This window comes from Prunus dulcis, chromosome 4 (assembly GCF_902201215.1).
Source record: "Prunus dulcis chromosome 4, ALMONDv2, whole genome shotgun sequence".
NCBI classification, from domain to species: Eukaryota; Viridiplantae; Streptophyta; class Magnoliopsida; order Rosales; family Rosaceae; genus Prunus; species Prunus dulcis.
In genome coordinates, this window is record NC_047653.1 from 11,861,144 (window position 1) to 11,873,450 (window position 12,307).

The 12,307-nt window shown below is 36.8% G+C and overlaps 1 protein-coding gene across 1 annotated transcript; it reads right to left on the reverse strand.

Annotated features, from left to right (window-relative positions):
- Positions 1–3,766: 3,766 nt before the first annotated feature.
- Positions 3,767–9,504, reverse strand: LOC117626534 (diacylglycerol kinase 5-like). Its single transcript, XM_034358262.1, has 13 exons — positions 9,241–9,504; positions 8,658–8,865; positions 8,422–8,544; positions 8,199–8,327; positions 7,190–7,275; positions 6,901–7,024; positions 6,716–6,764; positions 5,940–6,022; positions 5,617–5,684; positions 5,292–5,366; positions 4,868–4,955; positions 4,631–4,747; positions 3,767–4,438 (listed from the first exon to the last, which is right to left on the reverse strand). Exons 2-13 carry the CDS (start codon positions 8,853–8,855, stop codon positions 4,106–4,108), a joined length of 1,473 nt encoding a protein of 490 aa, XP_034214153.1. The 5' UTR covers positions 8,856–8,865; positions 9,241–9,504; the 3' UTR covers positions 3,767–4,105.
- Between the last annotated feature and the right edge of the window lie 2,803 nt (positions 9,505–12,307).

Below are 12,307 nucleotides of genomic sequence, written 5' to 3' on the forward strand. Positions count from 1 at the left end.
ATATGAATTCTTGGTGTGTAAGGAAAGTAAGTCAATATCCACAAGTCACGCCAACACTCCCCCTCACGTTGGTGCATAGATGTCGCCAATGCCCAACTGATCTAGTGAATTGTGGAATGCTTTACTGAAAATCGCTTTTGTCAACATATCCGCCAATTGATCCTCGGATTTCACAAAAGGAAACTGAAACACTTTAGCCTTAAGCTTTTGTTTGATGAAGTGTCGATCCACCTCAACATGTTTAGTACGATCATGCTGAATCGGATTCTGTGCAATATCCACAAGTCACGCCAACACTCCCCCTCACGTTGGTGCATAGATGTCGCCAATGCCCAACTGATCTATTGAATTGTGGAATGCTTTACTGGAAATCGCGTTTGTCAACATATCCGCCAATTGATCCTCGGATTTCACAAAAGGAAACTGAAACACTTTAGCCTTAAGCTTTTGTTTGATGAAGTGTCGATCCACCTCAACATGTTTAGTACGATCATGTTGAACCGGATTCTGTGCAATGGCTATAGCAGCCTTGTTGTCACAAAAGAGATTCATTGTGGATGTAGGTTTATACCCAAGTTCAATAAGCAATTTCTTAACCAAAGAAGTTCACAAATCCCTTTAGTCATGCCTCTGAACTCGGCTTCTGCACTGGATAAAGCTACTACATTCTGTTTCTTGCTTCTCCATGTCACCAAATTACCTCCCACGAATGTGAAGTAACCCGATGTGGATTTTCTATCTGTTACATTACCTGCCCAATCTGCATCTGAATAACCATCAATATTTAGATGACCATGCTTTGAGAACATAAGTCCTTTTCCAGGTGCAGACTTCAAATATCTAAGTATTTCATATGGTCTTCACTTGGAGAGTGCATAAATTGACTGACAACGCTCACCGCATAAGCAATGTCTGGTCGAGTATGTGACAAATAGATCAATCTTCCTACTAACCTTTGGTATCTTTCTTTGTTAGTTAGAACTTGAAATTTTCTGTATATTCTTCTCCTTGTAGGAGGTCATATTTATAATACAACGAAACCTGAATGGGCAAGTAAATAATAAATTCCTAAATCTATTTGCAGTAGGAAATCAGGAATTAAAGTAAATCAATTACAATTATAATAGGAATTCTTGGTGTGTAAGGAAAGTAAGTCAATATTGGTATCAAAGCCAGGTTCGATCTAGGGGACCTGTGCTTGTGTTCTTCTTGAAATTTAAGTGCTCTTCTCCCCCCCTTGAGAGAGGGGAGGGGGAGTGAAAGGGATATGTTTATTGACCTATCCCAATTACCTTGACATATTTCCATGAAGATGTTGCTTATTTCTTGACTCCGACGACCCCTTCTCTTCAAGGGGAGAGGAGGATTGAAGAGAAGTTGTGTCTGAGTGAATTAGCTAAAGTTTATATGGAAGAATTTATTGTTGCCATTGTCTCTACTGCCGTGCTCATGGGGTTTTGGTGTTCTGCCTTACCATTGCCGTGCTCACACAGTTTCTGTGTTCTGCCTTACCTACTGCCGTGCTCACAGGGTTTGTGTTCTGCCTTATCTACAGCCGTGCTCACAGGGTTTCTGTGTTTTGCTATGTGCCCTATTTTTTAGGGTTTGCTCTTGTGTTTCCGCTGTGAACTTTGTTTTAGTTTGTCACTTGTTTCACTCGTGGTTGACTAAAAGATCTTCTCTACAATTGGTGCTTCTCAAGTATGGTGTCCTGTGACTCGCTTGTCAAGTTGGGCCTGCGAAACCCCAACTTGACTCATTTCATTAGAATTTTGGTTACTTACCAATTATATTTTGTCCTATTGTAATAGAGATTATTTTATTTAGTGTTATGGGGGTTGATGATTTTTTCAACCCTCATGGAGGTAGCACCACCGACTCATTCTCTCATTCTCCACCAACCATCGTTGAGTTGAGTGCCCAGATGGCTCCGCTCCTACAGATGCAGACTTTGACCCGAACCAGATCCAGAACCTCCGACGACCCCAACCTCGACCCCGAATATGACGACGACGACCCCGACCTCGACCCCGACCCCGACTACTGACGACGACGACCCCGACCCTGACCCCGACTCCGAAGACGACCCCGACCCCCACTCCGATGATGACCCCAACCCCGAATTTGTCTCTGATTCAGACCCTGATCCCGATTTCGACTCCGACTCCGGCCTCGACTCAGGCTCAGATTCCGATCCCAATTCCTACTCAACCTGTATCCTATGCATCTTCCGCTGCACAGATTATGACTTCTCGACTAACGACCCCGACACATGGACTAAATTGCGCATTTTGTGAAATCCGAGGATCAATTGGTGGATATTTTGACAAAGGCGATTTCCAGTAAAGCATTCCACAATTCACTAGATCAATTGGGCATTGGCGACATCTATGCACCAACGTGAGGGGGAGTGTTGTCGTGACTTGTGGATATTGACTTACTTTCCTTACACATCAAGAATTCCTATTATAATTGTAATTGATTTACTTTAATTCCTGATTTCTTACTGCAAATAGATTTAGGAATTTATTATTTACTTGCCCATTCAGGTTTCGTTGTATTATAAATATGACCTCCTACAAGGAGAAGAATATACATAAAATTTCCACAAACAAATATTCTCTCATAGTTTTCATATTTTAGCAGTTATTTCCGTGATATACAAGTTTTTCTCTCTCGACTTTCTTTTTCTTCCCTGTTTTACTTAGAATTGCAATTTATTTAGAAGGATAAGGAAGTTGCCAATAACTCTCTGCCAAAAAAAAAAGAGCCAATAATTGGATTGTTTTGTTTGAAGAATTGAGGATAGAAACTAACGTAGATGGTCGACACTGACTGAAACAAAAAAACCAAGCTGACCCATAGGCTTTTGGTGCAAGCATCTCAGATTCTCGATATAAATTAAACATGGGGAATTATGCTGTATTTACTAGTTATAAAATGGGGCTTTGAAACTCCAACCCTGCGTTTGGATGAGAGAAATAAACTTGGAATTTTAATAAAAGTCAGAAATTGAAATGAACCAATTCCCGTGTTTGGATAATAAAAAAACATAGAAATTTAGAAATTCCACATAAAAAAACCATGGAATTTAGAGGTCAGAAATCTCAACTTTAAATTCTATCTAAAAGTCGCCATTTCTAAAATTCCAAGAGAAATTGAGTTTTAAAAAAAGATAACTTTACAAATAAAGGTTAAATTATGTATTTAAATCCGTTATCCAAACAAGAAACTTTACAAATTCTATAACATTAATTTTCGTCATTTTAAATTTCATCATTTATAACCTGATAAGTAGGCTTTGCATTCTCATTCGTATTTCCCCGGTTTACCTTTTCAATAACCTGAAGCATGAGCTTGCTGTGTTCTATTTTCACTTGAGTTGCACGCAATTTCTCCAAGTGCATTTCGTGACTAGAAGACTTAGTCTTTGTATTGATAGTGAACTAGCCACATGATATCACAGTTGATGCTTATGTATCAATTATCACGGTCACCGGTTAATTAAAAATTGTTACAGAATGTAGTCAATTAGCATGATCATGAGTCATGACTAGCATATATCGATAGGATTTGCCATCCATGGCTACTGCGACCACACTCGGTGAGGACAAGATGTGATGAGTTTGCACACTGAGGTCAGTTCTAAACCGATGAAATTCCAAAGTGGCTTGGGAAATTGTACATAGCTCCAGTTTTGAATTGGTTTCGGGCTGAGACTAGTGAGATGTATTAAAAATACCAGCCTCACAGAAAAGAAAAGATATATTGAGTCAGTAGAGCTCTGTTTTTATAACTATAACTACCAGAGTTAGCTGCACAAGCTAGGGATTTACAATGCAGATAATAATTGAATCAAGCAAACACCCTATACAATCAAGCGATTTCAGGTAAAGAATTGGATTTGGAATCTACCAGATTTGCCAGATTTGTACATGCGCAATCGCAGAATAACCAATCACTAATCAATGACAAGAAAATGTATTTGTACAATGTCAGGATGGTGTTCTTTCAAATTGAGGCCTGGGCAGATTTTGTTGGACAAAAACTACTGTGGTTAATGTGAAAAAAAATCCCAATGCAGGGTGATGAACGAGGAATAGGCTTAAGTACGTCGAGCTATGTCAACGCCGTCTGGAAATTTGAACGTGTCCGATGCACCAAACTTCCTTTTCTCTTCAGTATCTTCTGCATCTTCATATTCTTCGTCATTACTGTCATCATCCTCATCGTGGGAACTAACTGGAGACATGGGGTCATTTACACTTTTGGATCGATTTAATGGTGTGGCAAGCATGTTCACTTGGCCAAAGTGAGAAATCTCTACAACCACTGTGTCATCGTCTGCTGGAAGAGGTTGTTTCCATGGCTCTCCATCAATTCTCATGAATGTATGCTCAGCTACACCCTTGCAAAACTCGAAACGTATTCTGTTTGCCTACAATGAAGTATAAATGTTGAACAATTAATCTATTTCAGAGAGAGAGAGAGAGAGAGAGAGAGAGAGATGAAAGTACTTACATATGAGATGCTCCAAAATAAGGTTTGAACCATGATCAGTTGAAAACTAGTTTGATTCGCTTTATATTGAGATGACAGCATTAAATGATCTAAGGATAGTATATGATACCTGTGCAAGACGAGTCCCATGTCCCTTAGGAGCAAGTAAGATGAGCCCATGCCAGGCATCTCTAAAACCAACAATCTCGATGAGGCCATCATCCACATATGGAGGAGTTAAATCCCTCTGTGAGCACATATTATTTGGAATTACAAAGAGTTGGCAAGATATATTTCTGTATTTTTAACTGGAACTTAGGAAAAAGCCAATCTGTCTGAAACAGATAGGAGAGCAATCAGAAATTACATATTGCACTTTCTTCGTATTTGGTTTCCCCCATGGGTCAAGACCACCAGAAAAACTGGGTAAGTTGAGGCACACAATAGACCTAATGCTGTAAATCAGAGATAATATAAAAAAAATTAAGTGATGGAAAGGCTACAAATGTTGATTGCAAACATAAGAAAGGATGGAAAGTGGAAACAATGAAGGCTTTGTCTAGTCAGTTAATTCAACTGATTAATGTTTAATACATTATCTGAAATACATGTCATTCTAATTTGCCAGGGCCTCATTGTATCATTTCTTTCATTTAAGCATGCGAAATGGAACGCCACATATTGTAATCTGGAAGAAAAAAAATAGGTGAAACGACTTTTTGGGACAAGTGGCTTTAGAGATTAAGAGAACCATAACAGTTACAAAAAGTTAAACAGAAAGTTTATATCACCTGCGAGGTATGAGGAGGTCTTCCCATTGACCTTGTCGTTTCATGATCTTAATCTTTGTCTGATGTGCTATGTTCCTGTTTTGAAATCAAGGCATTACCACTAATATAAACAACCAAACAAAAGGTTAACTTGAAGAATGGTTGATAACATAGATCTTAAGATGTGCAAATACATTCACCCCATTTCCTGATTTCAGAACATTGCAAAAATAAAGTGAACAAGAAGAGTCATAAATTTGGCTCCGTCTTTTGGACCGTCTGATAAAAAATTGGGTTATAGAGAAGCACCTATTAAAAAAAGCACAAAACTGTGAAGAAGACTAACCGTGAAGAAGGATGCGATAGAGAAGCACAAAACCATCCTTGTGTACATCCAAGCTTCAAGTAAGTACCCTGAACCAATTAAAAAAGCAAAACAACGATAATAAGTAGCGAATTTATTAATGACGGGAAAACAAGAAGTTAGACCCTTGGCAAAACAAATGGAAACACCTAGACACCAAAACTAATGAAAACACCTATTAGGTATCCATCATTCGAGATGGATGGTTGGTAGACTTCAAAAAAGAATCGTTACACAATGTAGACATTATTATACTTCTTATCTACTTTAGAGCATGATGTTAAAGATGCGGAATAATTTAGTACTTGATTAACTAACTGGTTTTTAAATTTTTCTGCATGCAACTTCCTCTGTGCGTGAAAATCATATGATATTTGAGCATCCATTCCTGTATAAAACAAAATACATTTGTCAGAAAACCTGGAAACTGCTGTCATGCAATAGTTCTTGCAACTAGTTACTGAACCAAACCAATATTTACTTCTAAATTTTTGGAAGGGCTAGACAACATTAACTTATAACATCAATATAACAGGGGACTTAACCTAAGTACACTGCACACCAATGGTTAATATCTTCAAAATGTTTCTAATATGAATAACTACCATGATTACTCTCTCTCCATCCCATGCCATAATAAGCTTGATTCATCCATAGATGATAGACTGAGATTTATGCAAGAAGGCATTTATCTGATTATATACCCAAAAACTTCTATCACCCAACACCGCAGGCAGTAGTGAACAAAAGAAGCAAGCTTCAAAACATCAAATAGGAGACTTTCCCATCACAAATATTGACACTTTAAGCATGTTTATGAAACATGTCTACATATAGAGATGCTTCAAATGAGAACAATACTATGCTTATTTAAATCCACTTTTCCTTTATCTGCGTACATTATTTATAGAACTTCAAAATAAACTAAAATTTTATCCTCAAATCCCTTCCTAACAACAATAACGGGTAGGATGGTTGCCTCCACCACAAGGCCCCTAAAGGTTATGTGCACAAATCAAAGGCACACGCACACAAACAGAACACTTAGATATCTTAATTAAAAACATTCTTGACTTCTTACCTATGCTGAAGTAGTTCCAAAACCCCCCACGAAAGGTCTGGTAACCCTCCTGAGAACAGCCAACATTTTAGTGGTAATAAGTTTGCAAAAGCAAGTTGTGTTACGATGAAGCAAAAAATAAAATGATACATAAATTGAGTAATCACTTATCAGATTGGCACTTGACCAGGAAACAGGAAACACACCATATTGAGTGTATCAGTTTGGGAGACTCGATGAAATGCATGCAAAGAATGGGGTAGTTCTAGAGGTGCAATAGGGTCGCAAGAACCTTCCGTTGGAGACCTCATTCTCATTATTATGTGCCAGCTGAGATACGTTAAAAAAAAAAAAAAAAAATCAAATAAACTATGTCTCAACTCCACCTTGAAGAGTATTGATTCGCTGAGCAGTAACGTAACCCGCAAGGAGATTTTAAATGTGTATATTTTTTACGATCAGACAGTCAAAATTTTTAAATATAGTTGATGTCACCTGTCAATGTTCATTTCCTTCGCAGTCTTCACTTGATTCAAGAAAGTCAGCACAGATTGACGGTCGATGAAAGGATTTTTCTTTCCCTGTGGATTAAAACTCTGATCAGCTAACAAATCTACTGTAAGTTGAGTCAATGCAAGAAGCCAAATGTTTACCACAAAAACACTTAGCATATACTAGTTTATTCAAGGCTGCCTGTGAGATATATGAGGCCCTGTGCATAAATTTTAAAAAAATTCCTTCTTAGTAATACACGTATGCCATGATTTAACACCAAAACATCCCAACTTGATTCCAGCTAAACTATTGTCAACCAAAGCAAAATTTATATCTAGCTACATATTAAAGTTCTATTTAAAACCGTGCGATAGGAGAGGCAAGATTTTGAATGATTTATGAGGCACTCTAGTTCAGGTCCTTTGGGAATAGGATGGAGTAGGCAGTTCTGGCAGAGACGAGAAGATTATTTGGGGTTGGTGTGAATGACCATGTGTTTTGGTGGAGGCTACAGGCCAGGTTTCCATTGGAATGCACAGAGTTTCCTTTTATGAGGGGACAGGTTTCTTGTTTGATTTCTAAATCTCAGCTTTTTGGCAACAATAGCTTTTGAAAACTTCACAATGGTCTTGCCTAAAAAGAATGCTGCTTACATATATCATGTGTACATTAGTGATACAATGAATGCAGCTTTAATTTACTAGAAAATACCTCACAATACCAAATAGATGGCATGGTTATAGACTTTTCACTAGATACTTTTCAAATGCAAAGATGTAACTTCTTCCAATGCCAAAACTAAAATAGCTAAATATTAAGAATATGCAGGAACCTGCACCATTAAATACAGTAGTTCATATACTACAGAGTGCTCTGACTACATGATCAAGGCAAGTGACATCAACAATGAAAGAAGAAAACCAAACAGGAGTGTGAAAATCAAACAATGAATGACCAACAAGAGATTAACGTAGATTCAAACACACAAGGCTGGAAAACAGAATATTACCCAACCAAAAGCGAAATGGATATTGTTTCCAGTTCCCAATGGCACTGGGGCAATTGGAGGTGGGTGAGGTAGTTTAAGATCAGAAACTACACTGAGGAGCCAGCCAACTGTACCATCTCCACCTGCAACCTATCACAGCAAGTGTCTATCAATTCATAGATAATAGAATGAAATCATGGTCATTTTGTACAAACAACTTTCAATATATACAAACTCAACTCACGATTATTCTCAACCTCTTCTGGATTTCAGCAGCCAAAACATCTCCACTGCTCTTGAGTGTTTCTAAAGTTACATAAAGGGTGTGTAGCACCTTGTCAGGAGCCTTTTCTCCCAAGTCAATAACCTGAAAATAAAAACGATCCGAATCAATCATCCCAGATTCCCATTACCTCAAACTCAAAAGAAATGTGAAACCACAAAGCGAAAATACAAGTAGCTGCAGAGCCTATAAGTAACCTGGTTCTCATTGAGAAGAGATCGATACGTAAGAAGGAGTTCACCTCCAATCTGACCACCACTTTTGGCATTAACAAACACCATGACTGGACATGAAGGCACAATTTTAACTTTTGGCATATCCGATCCACTCACAAGCATGTAATTCGGAACGTAAAAGTCCCTCAACTTATCCTCGGATTTCATATCACCCACCATTACATCCCAACTGAAGTGTTCATAATCATGTCAGAGTTCTATTCCATTCCATAAACAAATTTCAAAACAGCAAACAACGTCATTAAATAACTACAAAAATAATAATTATCTAGTTTGTGCAGATGCAAATTTTCAAAAGTTTCAACCTCTTGGCAAGAAAACTGTGAATATGAGATGCCAAGCGATTCCCAGAACGAACGGAAATCCGGTTCAGAAATTCCATAACCGGGTCCAAAAACCACAGGGTTTCAAACGTCAAGAAATGGTGTTTAAAATTTTCCTCCAGTTTTTCCAGCAACCAACCAGGTTGTTGTGGAGTGGAATGGAATGTGGATAACAAAAGGAAAGAAATGGTTGTACGGAATCGCGTCTTTTTGTACTTTACCTGGGAAAGAACAAGTTGCAGAGAAATTTCCAAGCCAAGAGATTGAAGACAAAAAATCCACTGTTCGGATGACAAGCAATGCTCTGATTCTGATTCCGAGAAAGGAATCAGAGCATTGCAGGTACGGAGAGAGGGAAGGAATTAGAATCTTGCATGATTTCGGTCTTCCCTATTATAAAATTCAAATTGAGAAAATTGCGGACATGGATTTAGAATTAGGGATTTTATTTTTTAATGTTAGGTGAGAAAGCAGCGAGTTCATTGGGAGAGAGAATCATTTGATTCGAACTCGTCACAATTTAAGAAGGTGTTTCTTTGTTTTTGGGATCTTCGCTACACGCCACGCCATCGGATTTCAAATTTGGAAATGGAGTGGTTATCTTGTGGGGTAGGATCTATTGTCCTGTAATGTGTTGCCGGATTTGAATGTGCCACGTGGATGAAGGATATTACCTCGGACTGTGTTGGGGGAAGTGGGTTCCACATTGGATATGAAACGTTGAGAGTGACGTGGCTAGTCAGGCCTTACTATTTGGGCCTACTGGGTTGAGGCGAAGCACAAAACAACATAGACAACCACAAAAGGAATAAGCCCAAATTCGAGAGAAATTATAATCCAAAATTTTTCATATGATTTTTATTTAGCCTCTGAAGTCTCTGCTACACATCTATATATATATATATAGAGAGAGAGAGAGAGAGAGAGAGATGGGAGATGGGAGATGGGAGAAGAGTCTAGAGAGAGAGGGAGATAGGGAAATGAGTGGACACAGGGGATGGTGACGACTCATGATTTAATAAGAAATCGAAAGAGTAGCTATTAAAGGAGGCTAGTCCTAAATTGATTCAGTCTCTCTAAGTTGGTATTTTTTTATTTAATTTAATTGGCAATTCAATGCGTGTAAAGACGGAAATTGTGGAGTTGAGGGAGGTAATGGTGTCTGGAGTTGCGGTAGGGGAATGGTGTATGGAGTTGCTAAGGGCGGTGGCTGTAGAGAATAGAGTCTCAAGAGTAGAGATGGGTCGGCAATGGGGGAGGGAGAAAGAGAGGTTTTTAAAAAAAAATTTTATTTTATTATTATTTGACTTTGTTTTTTTGTTTTCAAATACTTTAAAAAATTAGAAAATAGAAAGTTAACTATGGTTATAGTCATAGACATGTGTTAAATTTTTAAGAGGGTGATGAGGGTACACATTAGGTTTAAAGTGGTGAGCAAAAATGCTCCTTTTTTTTTTTTTAAAAAAAAATCTAAGCAATATTGTATAAGGGGTGAATTGAATTTTGGACCTCGAATGCAAAAATAAATACTCTTAATCACTTGAGCTACGAACTCCTTCGAATCCATACCATAAGATGCGCGTGAGAGAATTTGTGTTTAGTTTTTTAGAGATTAAAGAATTGTGCGCGTGTATATATATATATATATATATGCTCCTTGATTGCTCTCCATATATATGTCATACAAAACAAATTCAGAGACAATTAGTGTGGTACAGAACTTTTGCAGGGTTTTAATATTATGGATGGGGTATCAATTATTTAAATAACTAATCTTTTCGCACGAGCCTATGAGAATTTTTTTTATAAAAAATTAAATTTATTTTAGAATTAAAAAAGATAATGGATAGTTGTGTTCCATAAAAATAGGATTCATTATCTAATTTTAATTTTTTTAAATATAAAAAAGTGTGAATTTACTATATTATCCTCATTTAATTAATAATTTCAATTCTTAATATTTGCATTAACCAATGATATTTTTTGGTATTTTGAATGTTTCACCATTCTCTACCTTTTGCTTTATATATATAGATAAATATTTTTTTATCAAGTACTTTTCGACTTGCTTTGACATGTGTACAGTACTTGATCATAAATTATTTATTATATGAAAATAATTAATGGCTTGCAAATTTTTAGCTTTATGAATAATGTTGTGGGTGAAGCATATAATCTAATATGGATTGCAGATTCCAAAGAAAATATGCATATACAACTAGCTTGAATTATTTGTACCAAAATTAATTATATATCGTTTTATTAGGCTCTTTGTATGTAGTACTAATAGTGACATACTTGCATTCAAAACAATATTGTGGCCGCATAGATTAGGCATAAACATACATGCTAGTGTAACAAGTCGGCCAAGCATGCTAGTGTATTAAATCCTCCATTTGTTACATATTTCTAATCTTGCACTTTAAATTGCATTCATTAGATATAAAATATACATACAATCCAATAAATGAAAGGCCTTCTTCAATTTAAGTATATACCTGAATCTTAATTAGGATATTTTCTTTATAGTTTAGGTTCATTGATATGCTTTAACTAGTTTAATTAATTTAATGATGGGGTACATATAATTAATTCATTCCTACATATCTATATCTATATACATAAATCAAAAGACAGAGAATGGTAAAACATTCAAAATACCAAAAAAAGTCATTGGTTAATGCAAACATTAAGAATTGAAATTATTAATTAAATGAGAATAATATGGTAAATTCACACTTTTTCATACTAAAAAAAATTAAAATTAAAAGAAAAATCAGATAATGGGTGATCCTATTTTTATGGAACACAACTACCCATTATCTTTTTTAATTCTAAAATAAATTTAAAACTTTTTTAAAAAGTCTCTTGCAGGTGCGGAAGCGCATGTGAAGAGGCTAGTATTTAATTATGGAAATGGCAATGTCTCCCATATCTATAGGGAGCAAAACAGAGCAGCTGATGACAGGACCCGATCCAAATTCCGTTTTGGAATTCGAGTCGAACCTTGTGCGTGTCCGACACTTGGCAAATGTCGGGCACAATTGACCTATTTGCCCTTCTAATTAACTTATTTTAAATTTAGCCTTGCTCCTATATACATGCCAACAGTTCAGTTCTCAATCTAGGGCAACATATCAGAGCAATTACTAAGAGTTTACCGATGAGTTAACCCTTTTACAAAACAGAACTTCAATAACAAAAGAAATGCGCGGAAGACGAAAAAGTGGCCCGATTGTGGATTTCCTGTACACGTCTACAACCTGGGGGCGCAAAACATTCAAAAAT